This window comes from Solanum tuberosum, unplaced genomic scaffold, assembly GCF_000226075.1.
Source record: "Solanum tuberosum cultivar DM 1-3 516 R44 unplaced genomic scaffold, SolTub_3.0 scf00104, whole genome shotgun sequence".
Lineage (NCBI taxonomy): Eukaryota > Viridiplantae > Streptophyta > Magnoliopsida > Solanales > Solanaceae > Solanum > Solanum tuberosum.
Window position 1 is genome coordinate 977,338 of NW_006239030.1, and position 23,881 is coordinate 1,001,218.

The 23,881-nt window shown below is 28.8% G+C and overlaps 1 protein-coding gene across 1 annotated transcript; it reads left to right on the forward strand.

Moving 5' to 3' along the window:
- The first annotated feature begins 17,009 nt into the window (after positions 1–17,009).
- LOC102603853 (uncharacterized) lies at positions 17,010–19,833 on the forward strand. The gene is made up of 4 exons (XM_006349138.2): positions 17,010–17,344; positions 17,437–17,861; positions 18,135–19,293; positions 19,338–19,833. The coding sequence occupies exons 1-4, from the start codon at positions 17,252–17,254 to the stop codon at positions 19,560–19,562; spliced, it is 1,902 nt and encodes a 633-aa protein (XP_006349200.1). The 5' UTR covers positions 17,010–17,251; the 3' UTR covers positions 19,563–19,833.
- Positions 19,834–23,881: the final 4,048 nt, after the last annotated feature.

The window sequence follows — 23,881 nt, forward strand, 5'->3', positions numbered from 1 at the left end:
CGTGATATTTTCCATAATATAACAATGACCGAAGGCCATGCTTGTAATATTATACTTGATATCAAATTAAGTTGACCTACGATCATTCAATAACAAGTAACTCTTCATAGTAATTTATAAAATAGAATAATTAATATTCCATTTTAACTTTTTAAAGAAAAAATGGAAAGTGATGTGTTAGTAGCACTAAATTTTGTTAGGTTAGTTCACATGTTTTGTTTCTAAGGCTCCCATCTCAATTATATAATTGGATAAGCAGAACCACAGGGAGTAAAGCGACAACCCACTTGGGGGCTTTGAATACAAATTGCAACCATTAGTACTTCAAACACTTGGGTAAATTAATTGGTGTCCATATATACCACGTTCTTGAATTGACATGATTTTGGATCATTCAAAAACATTAGTACAAAAAATGGACCCTTCTTTTAAACATAGTTAACGTGAATTAAACTCCCACTATCATGAACTCTATTATTTTGTAATGGGGCTTATATTTATGTTCATAATGTAACATTATTGTAGCTCCTAGTCAGGGGTGGAGCTAAGTTAAACTGGAGAGTTCATTCGAACCATTTTTATTGAAAAATTATACAATTTATGTATAGTTAACATTATTTTTTAGTATAACTTACAAAAATCCTATACATTTGAGGCTAGTTACATTCTCTTTCGGAAGTTTTCCCAATTACAAAAATTCTAGATTTTTCATTACTCTTGGATATATCCTTGGTTGTCTGAGAGGATGGGATTATATCCGATAGGGGATAGAGATGTATCCGAGATGGATTTTTGTAAAAAAAATTGAATGGTAGGAATTTTAGAGAATATGATATCTTATGTTGTGAATTTATGTATTTTTTTCCTTTTTTTTTATGTAATATGTTGGATAATGTCTATATCCTACCTATGACCAAACCCACAAAAGGCAAGGATGGCCTAGGTCAGATTATGATCGAAGGTGGTACTTGCTTGATTGACTTAGTTAAGAATAAAGTTCACGTTTGATATCAGATATAACTTTTGTCATGATATAACACTTGATCCGAACAATATGTATAATAACTATTGTTCTTTAATCTCTTCATATAATTATTTCTTTGTATTTTAAATTTTGATATTGAAAATAATTCTGATTCCGTCACAATGCGTAATAGGGCAATACTAGTGAGTAAGCGACATAAGGTAATAATTGAGCTAATCATATAAATAGTGGTAGGCCTATAAATCGTGCTACTTTTTGTTTTATGGTCCTAAATTCCTGGATGAGCTGGAGGTGTAGTGTGGTCGGTTTATGAACTTTGGGCCCAAACATTTAGTGATGTGGCATTGCCAAATGTATTTTTATTAATTTAATTTCGTGCGCTGGCAATATTTTTTTTAATTATATATACTAACAAATAAATTACTTAAAAAATAACTATAAAATACTGCTCGTAATATCTGAAATTAATTATATCGAAAATTATGTAAGCAATAATAATAGATAAAATTACATTGGTAATAATATGAACTTTTTTTTTACTTAATCAGAATATTATATAAAAGTCAAATCCATCTAGTCCACTATAAAGATGAATTAATAAAGGTTTTGGTGGACCTGTATGTTACTGTTAGGGAGGGGGGAAAAACTTTAATTTGTTTTTGCCTCTAATTTATTAACTTATATTATAACAAAAACAATTTGTAACGATAATATATACACACATTAGAAAAAAGGTTAAATATTTTATCAATATTAGTTAATTGTTATTAGATCCAATGTCGTTATAGGCTTGAGCACATTAACAAAGAGTATTAATTGTTGTCAAAAATACATATTTAACGTTAATTAAACTATTGCAGCTAAAGATCATTTTGATGCAGTGTTATCCTCTTGATTTCCTCTTCTATAGCTAAAGTGAAGGTTTCTCTCGTGACAATAACAAAAACAACTTTTAGCGACAATAAATATAGACATTAATAAGGAGTGTTAAAGTCTTTACCGGCATTAGTTAAATGTCATTAGAACCAATGTCACTAAAGGCTTTAGGGAGAGATACAAAGAGTGTTAATTGCCGCTAAAAATACATATTTAGCAATAATTAAACTATTATCGTTAATTTATTGCCGCTAATAATCATTTGTCATGTAGTTGTAGTGCGTATGTAACAATTTGTTTTATCTTCTATTGGCTTTTACAAAAGTCAGCACCGTTAATTAGTACGATATTTGATTATTTATAATTTTACAATTTCACATAAATACAATAAGTTATGAGTCAATTTCTATACTATTTTATGATGTATATATATAAAAGATAAAATATCTGGTATGAGAATTAGTGATACATACTGAATTGATAAATTTACCCTTTGTAGAGCAAGAATGGATAAAGTTGATGTTGCTTACTGCTAGACTCTTCATCTTCTAAATGTATTTCTCTTTGGAGATTCTAAAGGCATAATTGTAAGCAAATATTTATTCTAAAAATTACCTAACGTGAATAAATTTCTAACACAACAAATTGAACATTCAAGAAACAATCTCTGCATAATAATTAATTATGCATTACTTAATAGCTATTTCGATATAAATAAATTCTTCATAACTAATCTTCGTCATTATTAATATTTGTAAAACTCTAGTCAACAACCAAACTTATAAATAACCACCCTAGACTCTAGAGTATATAAGTAGTTATGTTAATTTTGGAGTGTATACATTAATCCTAAAAATTACATGAGCATGAGACCTTTTTATAGTTGGGTAATAAGGAGTCGTTTTATGTGAGATATATTAGATTAATAATTTTAGAATAAAAATATTGCCATTATTTCGACATAATTGATTGATAAATAACTTATTCCCAATCCCACGATTTCGAAAGAAAATTATATTTGGTGGTCGCTTAGCTGCCACTGAACTGATCATCTGAAAAAAGTAAAAAGAAAGTAGGTAGAAAGGGTGCAGCTTAATTAATTAATTATTTAATGTAGTTTAAAAGAGGGTTAACTTTATGGGGGATGGGCTCGAAAATATACATTTTTTATTATTACAGTCTCTCAGTATTATCGTTTTCTCAAGTAAAGCTGTCACACTTGTAATCTTTTTGCATGTTTAAATGACTTAAATCATCCCCATATTGATCTGTCGCTTTTACCTAACTGCAGCTTATTTACTTTCTTAATTTTTTGTGTTTCTAATTCAATATACGATATTTATATTAGAGTTTAATTAAATTCGAATTTACATAAAAAAAAAGTCTTATGTTACGATATAAAACAATTCCTAATAAAAGTAACTCCATATCCAGGGTCTTGGTGAGGTTTTTTCCTAGATAATAAAATTGACAAGCAAATAAAACGTTTATTTTTACTTTCTCCAATCTTTTTTAGTTGCTATGTAGCGTTTTTCATTAATCAATTTGATTAACTCTTAAAGTTGAATTAAATTACACTTAGTTGATATTTTAAAATAAAAATTTTAAAATTCAAAAACTAGATAAAATATATTTGAAATTATAATTTTTGTTGTATTGACATAATTAAAAAATATATTTTAAAATATTAATTAAAGTTCATATTATTTGACTCACGGAGCAAATTGTGACATGCATAAAGGAAAGTGGAATTAATATAGAAGCGAATAAAATGTTTGACTTAGTAAGTGTGAATATTTGTTGTGGTCAAAGATTTTGCATCCTCCTAGAAGCACCATAATCCTAAGTTTGACTTTATTATACATATATTTCCAACTGTATGCACTTCCTCATAATTGAATTTCTCAGATTTATATAACTCTCCTTTTATCTCTAAAATTTAAATTTAAAAAACTCTAAATTAATCGGACTACACAAATAATATCAACATTAGATGCAAAAATAAAAATTATATATTGCGTTTGTTGAGCATTACTTGTTTAGCCCGTCTGGTAAATATAAAGAAGCTAGCTAACAAATTAAAGCAAAAAAATGAGATATTTTGCATTCGTATTTTTTAGTTTGAATTATATCTTTATTATTAAGAAATTATTTTTCAATTTATTATTCTCTTCATTTTAAAGAACACATAGTTTGATTAAGAAAAATATTTCTTTCATTTCTTAGCAACTATTTAATCCAACTTCTGATATATGCTAACTACTTTTAAAAGTAAAGATCGTAAAACTTAAAAACTATTTTTTTTCACAAATTTCTAATTAAGTCTAAATCAAAATAAATATATTGAAACGAATGAAACATTTTATTTTTACTAGTCGTCAACGAAATCACATGCGAGAAGAATAATAGCGGAAGTGATATCTAAGTCGTACATAAGCAATGTTTCACTAAATAAGGTATGTACGTTTTGAACTTTAGTCTAATATGCATCGTCGAAAAAAGAATGATAAGCTCTAAATATTTTTAAGGAAAAATTACAGAAATTTCACCTTTTAGTTTATTTATTACCATTTTCCCCTATAAGTTTTACAAATCTCCAAAATCCCTCATTTTTGCGCATCAGATTAGTGTATCTCGCGCATCAGATTAATGTATCAACGCTTATATTATTGTATCTCTCGCATCAGATTAGTGTATCATGTAAATCAGATTAGTGTATCATGTATAAAATGTAATGTATCTTACTTAACGATTAATGTATCTCGCGCATCAGATTAATGTATCAGCGCTTATATTATTATATCCGTTTGAGAGATTTTTGTAATTATAAACTTTTAAGAGATAGATTATTATTTTGCCTTAAAAGTATGTAATTTCTGTAATTTTCTCATATTTTAATCCAACATGAGTCCTTTAAATTGGACCACGTGATCTCTTCCATTCACCACGTGCACTCTCCTTTCAGGTTCAGAAGCTTTACTTTTTCCGTGAATCCACTAGAAAAAAACAAAGGTTAATATTTTAAGGTAAAAAAAAGGTTTGTTACATAGTAGCTTATTTTTTTCATTTTGAGTTAATATACTCTATGATTCTTTTCGCATTTGATTTTCTTTCGTCTTCTTTAATTGTCATTATTTGAGATTTTTCATTCTTTAGTGTAAATATTATGAGGAATAAAAAGAAATGTGAATGGAACAAAAAGTATCAACAAAATTTAAAACTAATTTAAGAAATATAGAGCTTTAATTTGTTGTATCACATAATTTTTATTTTTTGAAGGTGTCGTTTGGTTATTGGTTATAGTTACAATATGAGGTAATTCAAGAACTAGGAATGTAGAAATTAGAGTCCGGAGCCAAAATAGCAAAAAAAATTGTCAAAATTTCAAAAGGGCATATCAAATTTTTTAAAAACCAAAAAGGTAAAATCACTCCCGATAAAAATCGCTGCCCTGGCAGCGATTTTGTCCAAAACTTTTTTTCTTTTTTTTTTCTTAAAATCGCTGCCACAATTTTAAGTCAGAATTTCTTTTTTCTTAAATCGCTGCAGGGGCAGCGTTTTTCTCGATCAATAATTTTTTTACTTTTTTTGTTAAATGACTCGATTGCAATGAGGAAAGAGGAAAAATGCATTATACGTATAAACTCCTGATTGGTTCATGTATATCTACAATAAAAATGTGCTATTATTTCCATTTCTATTGTTAATTATTAATAATATTATTATTTAAGACAGAGATATTTTATCACTAAGTATGTGTGTACGTGTAGATATATATATATATATATACTTGCTTTAAAGGGCACAAAGAACTTCATATCCATAAATAGTAAATGACCGTGTATGTAAAAAAAAATTATATCTTAAAGCACACATCGTAAATGGAAATCCTCGTCTTTAATTAAATTATAGAAAAATAAAATATAAAAATGATAAACAACACAGACAGTATACTCAATAAAATTGTTGAAGCATGAGGAAAATTGAATTATATATCATAAATAATAATAAAAGAATAATTGAATTTAAAAAAAAACTTCAAAGAGGGCAAAGATTAAACACATAAAAAAAAATTCTGCCTTGGCAGCGATTTTCAGTTTAATTTTTTTTAATTTTATCAAAATCGCTGAAAGTGTCTTAACCAGCGATTTTACCTCAATTTTTTTTTTATTGAAAAGCTGCACGATTTTTTTTATAAAAATGCTGCTGTAGCAGTGATTTTAAAGAAAAAAAGGAATTTTTTTTTGAGAAAATCGTTGCCTTGCCCTTTTGGTTAAAAAAAATAATTTGATGTGCCATTTTTGTTTTTTGAAAGAAAAATGTTGCCCTTTTATTTTGCATATTAGTAATTTTCTCTTTTGCTTTGCATAATATGATAAATATAAATTAATTCATAATTTATTATATAAGTTCTAATTATGCGTTATTTTAAATTTACAATGTATGACAATTTGTAATCTTGTCATAGTGGCAATGATAGGAATTAAAGTTAAAAAAAATAAAAAATTTACAATGTATGATGTGGTAAAATGCATGGATATATCCGTAATAACGAACATACTAACACAACGTTCAATTATATATTAAATGCATGTTAGCAGCAGTAATTATTATACTAATAATGTACTTAATCCATTTGATAAGAGAATCTTTTAGGGTATAGCTCCTAGGATTCCAACATGTTCATAAAATGGAAGCGTACTATCCCCCATTAACAAACCATTTATAATATAAATTTCATTAATTACACAATCAATGTATTGATTAAGTTGTTAATATGGTCCATAAAGTAGGAAGCATCTAATATATATCCCATCTATAATATACTTTCTTTTATAGTTTTATTCATGCGAACTCTTATATTTAACTTATGACATATGATTAATTATTGTCATTTTTATTATTTTTAAAAAAATGCTGAATCATATCATATACCCTCACCCAATCCCTTTAAATAAGGATCTACCTATAATTAAAGCACCTAATCAGCTGAAACTGTGTAAACTCATCACATCACATTTCCCTTCCTCCTAATAAATCAATTGGACTTCTTTTACATATTCTCCATATAACAAGGGTATAATATTCACAGTGGCGAAATCAGAAATTATAAAAAATAAAAATAAAAATGTGAACTTGTGAGTGAATAGGGTAACATTTAGATTTGACGAATTATGAGGGTAAAATAATGCGACTTCAATATGGGTTTTAAGAGGGCATGCATATTTTGTGGATCATGTCTCTAGGTAAATAGTTAAAAAATACACAGCTACACATTTTTTGGTCTCATTGCCAATCAACTTCTACAGAGCTCAGGCTAATTCCATTTTATATATTGATTTATATATATTGCTAAATTATCTATTTTACTGTGCAATTCTTACAAGTTATTTCTTTACAATATATAATAATCATTTGGTCAATTCTATTCATTAATTAGTCCTTTAACCAGTTGTACAAATTCATATATATCCTTTTAGCACTTTGTTTGGATGGTTATTACGTATTATTTCATAATATATTGTGTTGTATCGTATTGTATTGTTTTAATGAATATATTATTTGGATGGATTGTATTGTTCTCTATCGTTACATATTGTCACACATCCATAATTTGAATGATAAATCTAAAAAAAAAGTAGGGTTCGAAGGTAGAACTACTATAAAAAAGTAGGATAAAAGATGAATGATTATTAAATATATAAAAATACAAAATGAGAAGAAAATATTAAAGTAACGATGCAATCACACCGAATTGGTCGTTACATTAAATGGGCGGGTCATTTCGTCGTTATCTAATGGTCAATTTAAACTATATGACACAATAGAATTTAAGTAATAGTCAAACAAACATTATATTTAAACTAGGAGATTCATTTGATTCCCTTCCTGTTTACAAAAATGTTGTAAGTGAGTTGATCTTTTTTTTAAAAAAAATAGAACAAGATATTGATAAGAAAACTGGTCTGGGATAATATTCTTCTAATTTCTTTTTGATAAGACAAAAATAGAATTATGGTGTTTGGTGAAAAAATAGTTTTCTATAAATATTTGGACCATAATTGACAAACAAATGAGAAATATTTTGGAATGGATGGAAGAAAAAATGTGGTTCATATAATTAACTGTAACAAATAATACAACTATTATCTGGTGATGGAAGTATGTGAGGTTTATTGAAATTTAGAAATCTATTTAATGTTGTTTATTTGATTCTTAATAGCAAAATCCGTTAGTTAAAACAATTGTGTGTTTTGGATTGGTGAGATTTGTCAACGATAGAAAGTCAAACCTTGTGGATGCAACATTAATAATAAGTTAGAATATAAAAATTGAAGAGAAAGTTTAGTTGTTACAACTTGTTGGATAGTTACACATTATCTACTATTCATAAATTATGTACTACATTACATCTTATTTTATGGTTTTTGGTTTTTCATTTGGTATATGTTATATGTATTAATGTTTGATTAGTTTAAATTCATGACAAAAAGGGCTCATTCGTGAATAATGCTTCCTAAAAAAATAATTTAATACTCACTCCATTCTATATTAAGTTAATTTTTGAGGTGTTTCACACCCTTTAAGAAAAGTAGATTAAAACATAAATTGAATCTAGTTTTCCATTTTTATTAATTATTGTCAAATTTATGATTAAAATAACTAAATATAAATTAATCACTAATTCCAATACTAACTAATGAATGATAAAATTGAAAGAACACTCTAAAAGTAGTCTTGAAAATTAAACAATTAAATTAATTTAAAAAAAAAAAAAAAACTCAAAAATTAACTTAATATGAAATGGAGGAAGTAATGAAAACTTGAAATTGAGACCTTTAATAAAAAAGAGAGTGACTTTACCTATTGTACAACAATCATGATATATATAGTTTTTGAGTGAATAAAAAAGAAAGAGAATTTATTGAAAATAATAGTGTTGCCCAATTATGAACCAATCAAATAAACAAGTGAGGATCATGAACATTGACGTAACATTATTCAGCATCATGAACATTACTTTTCATATTGGTAAAAAAGTTAAATTTACTACTTTTTGTATAACCACGTGATATTTGAAAATCACTAATTCGATCAATTCATTTCATTTTGATTAAAAATTAAGAAAATTATGATTTATGCAAATCGTGCAATTCAACTTACCTGAAAATTGAATTGATTTGAGCTAAATATGTAGATCAAATTAACTCATAAAAAACTTGTCAGTATTTCTTTTGTTTTATATGTTAGATATATTCATTAAAAGTAAATATAGTTTTATTTCATAACCAAACAAATAACAAGAAAAAAATAATGAAATTAAAAATAAATTGGTAAAAGTTAGGTTACCGACCCATTTTGGCCCTGTCTCTCAGCACAAATAACATTTGGATAGTGAGTAAGAGCCTGTTTGAATTGATTTATTTCGATATTTTCAAGTAAAAAATTAATGGAGTAATTTTTAAGCATACTATAATATTTAAATAACAAAATAAAAATTAAACACTTGTCTTTATCCAAAATAATAAAAATAAGTTTCAAAAGTCAATAACTTATGAAACCTATTTGGATTAGCTTACTTAAAGTGTTTTAAAGTCAAAATAGTTTTTAAATAGTTTTGTAGTGTTTGGATAAATAAAAAGTGATTTTAAGCACGTGTTTTCTAAGCCAATATAACAAAAATAAGTCAGAAGCATACGTTAGAAATCCTAACTTATGACTTTTAACTTATAAGTCATAAGTTATAAGCCCATCCAAACAGATACATCCAAGCAAACTCTTATTAACATTAGCTTATATTATTGTATTCACCTCTAAGGCTCTACTTAGGACCCCAAAAAGAATAAAAATGAATCACTTTATACGAAGAATTCAAATTAAGTGAATAATAGTGACCTTCACTAAGAACTAGTCATCAGCATTATCAACTTCATTACAAAAACATTGCACAAGACACAACATGTGCTTTTTAAAAATTATTATTATTGGGGTCAATTTACAATGGTACTATACTAAATGTTTCGTATGATAGATCGAGGGCGTGCTAGAAATGTCTTTCTATTTTCATTTACAAACATAATTTGACTTTGGAGGTCACCTATATACTAGTAATAGGAACATACTTGCCCCATCCCATTCTATTATTAACTATCGTTCAATATGAAGATAAGATAAACAAAGTTATTTTATGAATTCAAATATTTCATGAGATTAACTATCTCGTTATATATATATAAAAAATAACTTATCTCATCATTATAATACAAATGATGGAATAGATACCTTATTCCTCGTATCAAACGATCGTAGCACTTTGGATTGGCTGGCAAAAATGTAGATGAAGAAGACCTATGCGTGTGGAAATATATGGATGAAATTCGGGGCAAAATTACTTTCAAGAAAATAATAACGGGTGGACCCGGAAACCCATCATACAAACAGCTACCTCTATTCATGATAATCCAACTGTCAAATGGGCCCACATCTTCCAACCTGGACATGGGCCCTACCTTTTTAATTTTATTTTTTTTTAAAAAGGGAAAAATTTCAGAAATAACAAGTTTGTGACTTAATTACCAAAAATAACGATAATTACAATATAATATCCGTTTTTTAAATTGGTTTTATATCAAGTGATATAACACTTTTTGAAATTTGCTTTTGGTGCATCTTTGAAGCGCTGCAAATTGTTGTATCACTGATATAACGCAAATTTTAGAAAGTATTGTGTCACATAATTTAAAAAAACTCTCACCATATTTGATAAAAGAATGTCGAAATTCTCGCTATATTGTTTAAGTTTGTCTCATTTAACTAATTATTATAATAAAAGAAATAGGCTAAACCTATAAAAAGAATTTATTTTGTATTTACATTGGCTGGAATGAAACCTACATTTGTAGACCCTCATATGGGATGACATCTGGCAATCCAGCAACTGTTGGATGACGTATCATTGGTCCCAAATATGATTGATAAAGTATATATTAAATTTTTGTAATCAAAATATTTAAATAATGTATATGACGAGAGAATTACTACGTGGCCAGGAAAATTCATTTTCTCTGATAACATGATAACGTTAGATGGGAAACGTAAAGCAAAGAAAATGGATTGGTACTAAATTTTATTTTTTATTTTTGGTTTTTCATATGATATTTGGTTTCCATATTAGAGTTTGACGAATCCGAATTCGCATCGGGGTAAAGTATTTTTTTAAAAATGTGACCATGTACCTAATGAAACTTAAACTCGAGACGTCTGATTAATAATGGAGGAGTACGTATTGGTACTAGATATTGTTAGATGAATCCACATGTTTTGTTGGAGGATTCCCCATCCCAATTATGAATAAAGATAAGCAAAGGCTCTAAGAGAGGCAGCAGCCACCAAGGGTTGTTTCTTATCTAAGCACCATGTACTTCAAACACCTCTTTTGTAATTTGTGTCTTCAATTATTGGCTTATTCCCAACTTCCTATGTCTTCTTGAATTGACATCATTTTGGATCATCCAAACACTAGCTCCTAAATTAAACCTATTCCTCTTTACACAATGAATTCAAAATTGAAACACTTCTGTTGCACTGATAAATACTTTTGCGTTTTAAACTAGCGGTCTCGAAATCGTGGAAATTTCAAACCATTAAAAATGGAATGCAATTTATGATCTTTTAATTATTAGATTGTCATGTCAACAACTCTTTTTTTTAAAATTTTTCGTTTGTATATGATTTATGCTTGTCTTTTTTTTTCTCAAAAATCTTTCCCTAGACTTCAAATTTCAGATTTTTCTGAAAAAATGGATGAAGGAACTTGGATTACTAGAGGTATATCATTACGTGTCAAATTTGTTGATGATCCATTATGATTTTCGTTGGGTCCAACTCAAGCATTCTAAGATATTGAAATATATGTTGTTAAATCTTGAGTGAATGAAGAAATTAGATCCATTGAAGAGTTTGAATTCAAGCACCGAAATGACTCAATTATGATGCAATAAATTTTGAAAAAATTTCAAGCAAAACATAGAAGCAGAAATAATATATATATATATATATATACAAATCTAAGATTTATTATCAGTGAGAGTTCAGACTTAACCTAATGTTATTCGTATACATATACATCTTTTTGTGCATAATTCAAGGATCAAATCGAAGGGAATGATTCAGTGAACTCATTCTGAATTCGCCTCTGATTACGTTAGCAATGTAACATTATTGTATTTTTTTGTATTAATAATGGACCTAATATAAGCATATTGAGGTACATTTAAATGTTGGTGGTCCTAACTAAGGGGGGTGAGCTGGAGGTCCAGGGTGGGTTCACTTATTAAGATATGACACGTTTGAGTCGCAAAATTTACAAGTATTATGGTAATGTGGCAATACACATGGTCGAAAGTCAAATTACTAAAATGTCCCTCCATAAAAGAAAAAGGTTTTGGGATGGGACTTTTATTGCCTTTAAGACAAAACCAACTAGCTATCCGTATTTCATGTGCATTCATTAAATATAAAATGTGGATTAAATGGAAAAAAGCAAAAGGTGAAAAAGCATAGTATATATGATTCTTGTGCCTTAAACCAATCAGAGTCGTATTGAAATGATGAGTACTTCTTTATTCTTAATTAAATGTTATAATATTAAGTTTTCTAAAATATAGAGTTGTCTTTATTAAACAGTATTTTATTCTTAATGTGAGACTTTTTAATGTAAATACGAATTTAATCGAGCTTTATATTGATACAGAATATATTAAGTGTGAAACTAAAAAAAAACAATATTGTGCCTTAAGAGAGCACTCATTTTGCTTCTACTTTTACCGGCTTATCCTCTTCCTTTCTCTTTATTCTTCATTCCCTCCTTTAACAAATTTAATAGGAGAATTAAATAAAAATAAGCTTTTCTTCATAATATATGATATATTCTTGTGCTTTATCCATGAAAGAAGATCTTACATGTGAAAAAACATGTCACACAGCTAGCTAAAAAAGAAATTAATAAAACAAAGAGCTTTTATCTCTAACAAATTAAAAGTATTTAGATGAAAGGATTTATGTAATTCAAGATCACATTAAGAGATTAAATTTACATCCCACAATTAATATGAAGCAAATTAGATATTTTTGTACATTAACTCAAGATAAAAATAACGTTCACTAGTCACTTAAAGTTATAATTGTCAAATTTAAAATTTTATAACAATAAATATATTTTAGTTATTGGAATTGAAAAATGGCTATTGTGATTTATACCTTAATTAAAGCATGGGAAATATTATAAGGTCTAATATTCGTTAAACTAAAAATTAAATTGAATTTATTCTTTTCGTATGATATATATTTGTACACCTTATGTATTTTGATATATTGCATTAAAAAGAAACAAATGAAAATGTGATCTTCGATCTAGGAAACAGCAATCCCAATTTCCATTGCATGAATAGAAACAATTTCTACGTTTGATTTTGAGTTTTGAAGTTGTGTTCAGACTTCATATATGTTTTTTATTTTTTAAAAATAGAAGTAGAAGTTCCAAAAAATTAGGACGATCTAATTTTTCAGAATTTAAAATGATTTGAAGATGAAATTTTCAAAATCTTACTCAAATTTCACAGTCATATTTGAAGATAAATTTTAAAATCTACTCCCAGCATTTATGACCAAGGTTGGCAACTTGAATGTTGTTTTGCTTATTTATTTGCAGTTTGAATTTTGTAAGCTAATATGAATCAACGTATATCGAGACAAAACTAGGCCAATCATGAAAAGATTAGGAAATTTATGAGAAAAATATTAACGACCAAAATTTAATTTTCATTATTTTTATTTTAGAGATAAATTATTTATTATATGAGATTTTGCTAAAATCATGATTAATCGGTTCGTTAACCCCATGAAAGAAAATTATCACGTTTTTTTTAAAGAGGACATTATTAATATTTGGAGAATGAAAAGTTCTTTTCAATTTCTAAAAAATGAGTACAAATAATAAGTAGTAGTACATAAAATAGCAACAGAAAAATGAAATTTATAGGTGTACATTTATAACATGATTTATTACTAGGTATACTTTAGTCAGAAAACATTAATGTTTTATTCACATCGAAAAATTAAATAGGGTTGAGCATTAGATTTAAAATTCTGCTTTTATACTTTGTACATTGATTTGACTTATCCATGGAGAAAAGAGATAATCTTATGGAGTACAAAAGAAATAAAAGACTCTGAAACTACATTTTTACATTTTTTTTAATATGGTGTTCGGTATTCATATTGAAATTCAATTAAAAATGAATTTGGATCGAAAAGTCTCAAATAGGGAAGTAAAACGCTCTTTTAACAAAAGTGACTCCGTGGGTCAAGAAAATTAAACTCGAGACATCTAATTAAATATGAAAACAATGCAAATATAAGGGAACAAAAAACTGAAAATTACTTTCTCCGTAGACCTTTATTTGTCTTTTATATATAAAATATATTTTTGACTTTATTTATTAGTTTTAGCAATAATAAAAAAATAATTATTTTCTTGTTACATTTATTTTTATTCCTCAAATCATTTTTTAAAACTTCATATTTATATATTACTATTTTTCAAATTACGTGCAAATTTCAAAATGAATAAATAAAATGTACTGTGAGAGTAAATGAAGTTGCTGCTTTTACTTTTTGATTGTAAGATTCATCAATGCAAATACCCAAAAAATATTTGCCAAGCTTTTTTCCAAATAGTTTTGAGAAGAGGGTCTATTAATTACTATTTTTTACTGTAATAAAGAAAAGCAAAGGAATAAAAGCGTGAATTCGTAAATTTACCAGGAGATATAATAAATAAAGCGGGTTATAGAGTCTCTATTTATTTTTATAATTTTTAATCTTATTTTATGTGTTATTTATTTTTTTCTACCCGTGATCTGGAAACCGGAAATTACCAGTTTTTCCATCATACATTCATACTCTTTCAATTTAGGAACCTTCTAAAAAAAAGTATCACATTTTTATATTTTTTTGAATGGCCACTCAAAATTTACCTACTAATCTGATATTTTCGATCAAATAATTATTACTACAATATTTTCTACCGGCAATTTAATATATTGCTGGCTTAGGTACAAGTGTAACAAGAAAGATATTAAGACAATTGAAAATTTGGAATAAAACATCGACCTAAATAGAATTATGGGATAATTTTAGAAATTTCTTGAGGTTTTGCTCTATAATACTGACCTCTCCGTGGTTTATGATATTACGCCTACCTCATTTATTTTGATTTTTTTTGTAACCATTCTTTAAATCTATTTAAAGTAAATATAAATTAATTATAATTTGATAAATTTATCTCTATTTATATTATTTCTTCATTAATACATATTATTAGAAAACGACTTATTAATAAATATTAATAAAAATTGAAGTAGTCTTTTTGTTCTACTCCGAGCATGGTTATTAGTATTTTGAATTTGGGTTAAGTCAAATCTAATAAATAAATAAAAACTTAAATTATACAAATATAATAAAATTTAAGTTACAATCTGGAAAAATATAAAATTTAATTAAACTATTAATACAAAAAATTAAAATCATCCAAACAAGGTGTTAAAATTGAAGTAGTCTATTTGTTCTACTCCGAGCATGGTTATTAGTATTTTGAATTTGGGTTAAGTCAAACCTAATAATAAAAATAAACAACTTAAATTATACTAATATAATAATATTTAAGTTACAATCTAGATAAATATAATATTTAAACTATTAATACAATAAATAACAACCGTTCAAACAAGGTGTTAAAATTGAAGTAGTCTATTTGTTCTATACTCCGAGCATGGTATTAGTGTTTTGAATTTGGGTTAAGTCAAATCTAATAAATAAATAAAAACTTAAATTATACAAATATAATAAAATTTAAGTTACAATCTAGACAAATATAATATTTAAACTATTAATACAATAAATAACAATCATCCAAACAAGGTGTTAAATTTGAAGTAGTCTATTTGTTCTACTCCGAGCATGGTTTTTAGTATTTTGAATTTGGGTAAAGTCAAATTTAATAAATAAATGAAAACTTAAATTATACCAATATAATAAAATTTAAGTTATAATCTAGACAAGCATAATATTTAATCTATTAATACAATAAATAACAACCATTCAAACAAGGTATAAAAATTGAAGTAGTCTATTTATTCTATATACTCCGAACATGATTATTTGTATTTTGAATTTGGGTTAAGTCAAATCTAATAAATAAATAAAAACTTAAATTATACCAATATGATCAAATTTAAGTTAACATCTAGACAAATATAATATTTAATAAACTATTAATACAATAAATAACAACCCTCCAAACAAGGTGTTAAAATTGAAGTAGTCTATTTATTCTATTCCAAGCATGGTTATTACTCTCTCCGTCTAACAATAGTTGTTCACTATATTATTTTGAAATGTCAAACAATACTTGAACAATTTATGAATACATAATTTTACACATAGTTCCTAATTTATCATTATTATTAATTATAGTTATTTATCTATTATATTTTTCAAGATATTGTAACTCTTCTATTCATAATTTTTTAACAATTTTGCAAAGTTAATCGTGGACAACTATTATTGGACGTAATAGTATTTTGAATTTGGGTTAAGTCAAATCTAATAAATAAATAAAAACTTAAATTATACCAATATGATCAAATTAAGTTAACATCTAGACAAATATAATATTTAATAAACTATTAATACAATAAATAACAACCCTCCAAACAAGGTGTTAAAAATTGAAGTAGTCTATTTATTCTATATACTCCGAACATGATTATTTGTATTTTGAATTTGGGTTAAGTCAAATCTAATAAATAAAGTGAAGTAATTAGTTTCTTCACTACTTTCTCCATTTAATTTTATTTGTCATATTTTGGAATGGTAAGTTTATATTGTTTGACTTTTGAAAAACAAATAAAACTAACAATAAAATTAGTCTCTAGATATTAAATTATCTTTATTAAAAAGTGTTTTTGCCTTTTATTATCAAATTTTTCATTGCGAATTTAATTTAATCAAAATATAATGATAGGCCAAAAACATTAACTCAGAAATAGGTAGTAGATCGTAGGGTGTGAGAGAGAAGAATATGGCGTGGGTGGGTGGTTTGCCAGCGAAGAAGCAGAAGGATCAACGCTTTCTCTCTGCTCAGGTCAAAGCTGGCACTCTGTAATCTGTATTTAGCCTCTCTCTCTTCTATTTCTCTTCTCTTATTTTACATCTACATTCCCTCTCTCTCCCCTTTCACTTCTCTCTCTTCTCTCTCTTCACTTCGAAGAGGAAAAAAAATGAGTATTTGAGAAGCTTTCTCTCAAAACCAACAAGTGAAGCATTTTAATGGTTGATCATTATACATCAACCATGGCTGCCTCTCCTAATTCTTCTATTTCTTGTTCTGAAAAGAAACATTGGTGGATTAGCAATCGAAAGGTAAACAACAAAAATCATAAAAATCTAATCTTTTTTCTTACCCAATTTAATGTATATGCTAATTTATAGTTTTTATATGATTGATTACACAGATTGTTGATAAATATATCAAAGATGCTAAATTTCTCATTGCTACTCAAGAACCCAACGAGATTGCTTCAGCGGTTAATCTTCTCGACGCGGCTCTTGCTCTGTTACCTCGTTTTGAGTTAGCCCTTGAGTTAAAAGCTCGATCTTTACTCTATCTCCGGCGATTCAAAGACGTCGCCGATATGCTACAAGACTACATTCCTAGTCTGAAAATGCCCGTCGATGAGACATCGTCGTCGACTTCGTCATCTGGGTCGTCGGATAATTCATCGACACAGTTCTCGAGAGAGAGAATGAAGCTACTTTCGTCGGGTAGTGGGTCACCGGGTCGTGATGAACCCGGGTTCAAGTGCTTTTCCGTTTCTGATTTGAAGAAGAAAGTTATGGCCGGAATCTACAAAAACTGTGATAAAGAAGGGCAATGGAGGTAATTTTTCTGTTCCATTGATTGTAACAATGGCTTGTATATTACGCAATAACAGCTAGCTGTCTTTATAATTTGATAGGGGATTTTACTAATCTTGAATTTGTTTATTTCGTTCAAGTTAAATCTATTTTGTTGCTTTGCTTCGTTATAGTATTAACTAGTCCTTGAAAAATGTAATGTCTTTATTGAAATTGTTTTGTTTAGTGTGAATCTATGGTGAACGAGTTGACTTGAACGCACATTCAATTTCATATTTGTTAATTGTTTTTCCAGGTACTTGGTTCTTGGTCAAGCTTGTTGCCATTTGGGTCTAATGGAAGATGCAATGGTACTCTTACAGACCGGTAAACGCATTGCTACCGATGCATTCCGTCGCGAAAGCATTTGCTGGTCGGATGATAGTTTTTCATTTGCTAAATTTCCAATCTCCGGTGAACCGGGCATTGGAAATAGCCAGCCTCCGACTCCTCCTAAAACGGAGTCGGAGAGCATTTCTCAACTGCTCAGTCATATCAAGCTCTTGCTTCGTCGAAAGACGGCTGCAATTGCAGCTCTTGATGCTGGTCTTTATTCAGAAGCTATAAGACATTTTTCTAAAATTGTGGATGGTCGTCGTGGGGCTCCACAAGGATTTTTGGCTGAATGTTACGTGCATAGGGCCTCAGCATATCGATCTTCTGGTCGAATTGCTGAGGCGATTGCTGATTGTAATCGAACATTAGCATTGGACCCTTCTTGCATTGATGCTCTTAGAACTAGAGCTGCTTTGTTTGAAACTATTCGATGCTTGCCTGACAGTCTTCACGATCTTGAACATTTGAAACTGTTGTATAATTCAATTCTACGGGATAGGAAATTACCTGGACCTGTATGGAAGCGTCAATGTGTGCAATACAGGGAGATTCCAGGGAGGCTTTGTTCATTGGGTGCCAAAATGCAAGAATTGAAGCAGAGAGTTGCTTCTGGTGAAACGAAGAATGTAGATAACTACGCGTTGATTGGTTTGAGGCGGGGTTGTTCAAGGTCTGAATTGGAAAGAGCACATCTTTTGCTCACTTTAAGACACAAGCCTGATAAATCAACAAGTTTTGTGGAGAGGTGTGAGTTTGCGGATGAAAAGGATGTTGATTCTATAAGGGATCGCGCAAAATTGTCTTCCTTGCTATTGTATCGATTGATCCAGAAAGGTTATACAAAATTAATGACAACAATCATCGATGAAGAAGCTGCTGAGAAACAGAGAACTAAGGCAGCAGCTGCATTACAAGCAATGCAGCAACTACAAGTTCAGCAAACTCAAGAACTACAACAATCTCGAGCTGAAGCAATCAGCAATGCAGCATCAAGAAGAGCAGTAGAGGCTGCTGCTACGTCGAATACTACTTTAAGAGTACCTCCAAAGGCTGCTGCTAATACTACACCATCACGAGAGGCTGCTGTTAATACTACACCATCACGAGAGGACCATCACGAGAGGCTGCTGCTAATACTACACCATCACGAGAGGCTGCTGTTAACACTACTACATCGTGTAACAACAGCAGGGCAGAAAGCAAAGTGGTGGTTTCAACCTCAACAAATGCATCTTCATTTCAAGGTGTGTTCTGTAGAGACCTTGCAATTGTTGGGAATCTGTTGTCTCAAACTGGAACCGGGTTTAATCGCGCTATTCCTATGAAATATGAGGCACTGAGCTGCTAATTCATCGTAGAAATCCGATGAAGAACAACGATTTAATTAGCTTGGACAATGTTTATACTATCGGCTCGCGCATGCAGGGGAAAATCCTAATTTGGTACCAATATCTTTGTACAAAGGGCAAAAAAAAATATGAAATTACTATTTGCAGCCGGGAAAATTTTGCTACTTTATTTTTGTTTTTCTTTTGTTGTCAATCTTTTGCACTACATGTAATGTACATATAGTTAAATTCAGCACCTAAATTATCTACTACTAGTACTTCTTTTTGTTATATTGTTTGCTTTGTCATTTTACTTTCACCTTGTCCTTTGTTCATTTAGATTTGAATGGAATCCAAGGGGAAACTCCTAAATCTTGAAAAAGTAGCAAAATTTGGCTTCCATTTTATGTCTTTATCTGCTTCTCTTCTTCACAGAAATGCACAGTACATAGGCCATTGCATTAATTAGAGCAAGTATACTTTTACTAGCACTACTTTGCTCTCTTCATTTATGTCAGGCTTATCTATTCACCACCCTGCCAAAGACCCTGACATTCTACTTGATTAGTTTTTTTACTTGTGAGAAGCTTGAATCTTTTTTATTGTAGTTTGTCTCATTAGTTGTTGTAAGAATAAATGAATGGTTGAGTAGTAAGTATTCTTTCATATTTAATCACAGGTTTTGAATTTGAGTTTTTTCGGGTATAAAGGAGAACACTTTACTTTTTAATGTAGGACTTTCTGGTGCGAATTCAAATTTAGCGAAAACAAAAAAAAATGATGATGGAGTGGGCAGGGAAAGTTGCATTAATTGCCAAGAAGAGTGGACTAGGAGAAGAGAGTTGTCTATTTCATTATACTATAGGTGATGTACTACGTAACTGATTAAAGTAATTTTTGAACAATTGAAAAAAACTATAGGTGTTTTTGGTGAGTAGTAGGGGGGTTTCTGTTCAAACTTTTTTCTATTGTCATTATCATATTTTTACTGTCATTATGGGTCCTCATTTAGTGCAGGACAGTAAGGTACGGGGTGAAAAAAGAAGAAGAAGGGGACCTCTTTAGCTACTAGTCTACTACTAGCTTTTTTTTCCCTTCCACAATCCACCTTCTCTTTCTGGGTTTTTTGGCTCAAATTTCGAAGTCTCTCATCTACTTCCCCATACACATATGTCACCCATGCAAACGTAACATGTACTTTTCTTACCTACTTGTACAATTTCTTTTTCTCTATCCATTCATATTAGATTTCTCAACGTGAATTCGGATTAGACTGACTCAAAGTGAGTACTATATCATATACTCCATCGGTTTCATAAAGAATGGTCTCCTTTCCTTTTTAGTCTGTTTCAAAAAAAATTACCTCTTTCTTTTTTTGGTAACATTTTAATTTCAGCTTTTCACGTGACATGTTTAAAGCCACAAGATTGAAGGGCAATTTAGTACATTTGACATAACTTTAATCTAGGACCACAAGATTCAAAAGTTTTCTTTATTTTCCAAAACTTCGTGCCAAGTCAAACCAGATCACTATTTGTGAAACGGAGGGAGTATATAACTATGGTAGATTCGAGCGAAATAGTCATACAAAGGGGTAAAATACTCTTGATTTGAAATATTTTTATTCTTACATTTTGAACTCATGAATTCAGATTAGACAAACTCAAAGTGAGTACCATATCATAAATAACTAGGGTAGATTCGAGCGATATATATAGTCATACTAAGGGGGTAAAATATTCTTGACTTGAAATATTTTTGTTCTTACATTTCGAACTTAAATCTTTGTTATAGGTGAGGAAATTTCAACTTTCTATACCACATGTTACGTACAGGAGTGAAGCTAGTGTAGAGTTTGCGGGTTAATAGACATAATGTGGGGATGAGAGTAAGCTAATGGTTGATTGAAAGTGGTGCATAGATCCTATTGAAGACAGGGAAAATAAGAATCACAATGCATGCTTGAACCAATGCAAGAACAAATATTCTCGTAGAGGTCGTCTGGCTTTTTGTGTAAGAAAATATAGGGTGCTTAGGAAATACCAAGTTTCTTTGTAAAACAAAATAAAATAAAATAACTTTGTTATTATCAAAATCCCCATGTTAGTGTTCCCCACTTTCCACTTTCCACCTAAATGGACCACTACTCGTACACTATATATCTTGCCTTATACAACAATGAAATAATAGCCTCCAACTTTCACTATACATAAAATTCAGACTCACACTTAATCAGAGGTCTTATAATTAACCATCGAAAATAATAGAATCTTCTTATTCAAGAAGTACTAAAAAGTCCTCATAGTGGACCATCAAATACGTGAAAATCAGAAAAGATAAGTAACTTATGATCAACTTACCTAATAGTATTAGATATACACATAACTATGGTTAAATGATTAAATTGTATATGCAAGATACATATGTTATATTATTAATTCAATCTGTATAAACATCGAATACGAGTAAACTTTTCTATCATTTTAGTTCTTTACTACTAATAAAATTAGTCTTTGCAATTCTTTCCTTTCAAGTGACTTCAGAAGATGAAATCAAACTTCCTTTTGTATATAACACTTCATCTTTTTCTTTCTTTTTAATTCTTTCCCGTGTATGGATAGGGTTGTAGCCCTTTGCTTCTACACTAATCAACTCATTTCGTTATTCCCAAACTCCACATTGGGGAAAGTAAAAATTCCAAGAGGACCATCTTACCATGTTCCCCCTTTTTCCACTTTTCCACTTTCCTTTGATTGTTATTATGTATTATTTCATAATATATCGTGTTGTATTGTATTGTTTCAATGAATCAATATTTAGATAGATCGTGTAGTTCTTAAGTAGAGTATGGGGTAGAACTACTATGAAAATGTAAGATAAATGATAAAATAGAATTATTAAATAATAAGTAAAGACAAAATGAGAAAGAAAATATTAAGGTAACGACGCGATCACACCACATCTATAGTTACATAAAATGTATATTTTCATTGTTACTACATAACAACGAATTTAAACGATACAATACTAAGTAACAATCAAAGCAGACATGGTATCTAAGGAGTAACATTTATGCAAATGTTTGACAATTTAAAATTGCAATGTGAAATGAATATTAATACTTTGATTAAGAACATAATGATGATTAATTAAGATGGTGTTATTATACTAATTAATGAGAGAATATATTCATACTTCCCTGGCACTTCTGAGGTTTTATAGATAGCAATCATTCATAATATGTAAGATAGAGAGAGAGAAAAAGAAAAGAGCATAAAGAGAAAAGAGTCACGTGTAGCCCATAAAGAATACTCTGCAATCTGGAAATGTGGGTGACCAGTGAGGATTAACGAATCTAGATTAAGAGCAAAAAGATAAAAAGTACTACTACTATCATTCATTTCCATTTATTTACCAACATTTTATTAATCAAACATTTTGTACAATTCTTATTCTTTTGCCTTATCATGACCAAAAAATTGAAAAATGGCAAAATCATGATTCATTGTGTTTGTATGGGATTGTAACTTCATCATGTACCAATTAAATGTCTATACATTACTAGAAACATTTTTTTTTCCCACCGCAAATAAATTTATATCGAATCAACTCAGGCATGATACATAGGAAACAATTTCTCATTGAAATAGTGGCAAATTCTTTTCATAAGAAAACATTACTATTTTTTCTTTTTCCCGTCAATTCAATCAAAATATGTATAGAAATAGTCACTGAAACTTATCCTAAAAAAATAGTGATTTTTCTTTATAGTTCTAGTTTAAATTCTTTCGATTAGGGCTTTGGTCTAGTAGTACGATTTCATCATGTGATGTGCGAGTTAGGTTTGTTAGGAAATTAATGTTACGACTTACGAACACACGAACCTTGTTTGTTGATTAAAAGTATGATATTTAAGTGGAAAAGGCTAAAAATGTGTGAATAAAAATTAGAGAAAAGGGGAATAAGAGTAAGTGGGTAAAAAAGTGTTAAGGACAAGTTTTGCAGTGAAAGGTATACATACTCTGCAAAAACAAGTTTGAATTTAGCAATCTTTGCAACTAGTTTCTCAAATCTCAATGTTAATAAAAACATTAGTTTATGAAACTTTCAATGCTAATTCTGACAAAAATAAAATATAATATTCTATCCTTTGGGTAAAGCACGATAACATTGATAATTAATTTATTTTAAGTAAGGATATATATATAATTAGCCTATCAAATTGAAAAAAAACATCCTCTCAATCGAGAAAGAAAATTTACATTTTAAGTAAAGTATAAAAATAATAATATTGTCTTGAGGCGAAAGTGAAGGTATTAGCACTGTTTTCTAAAGGGTA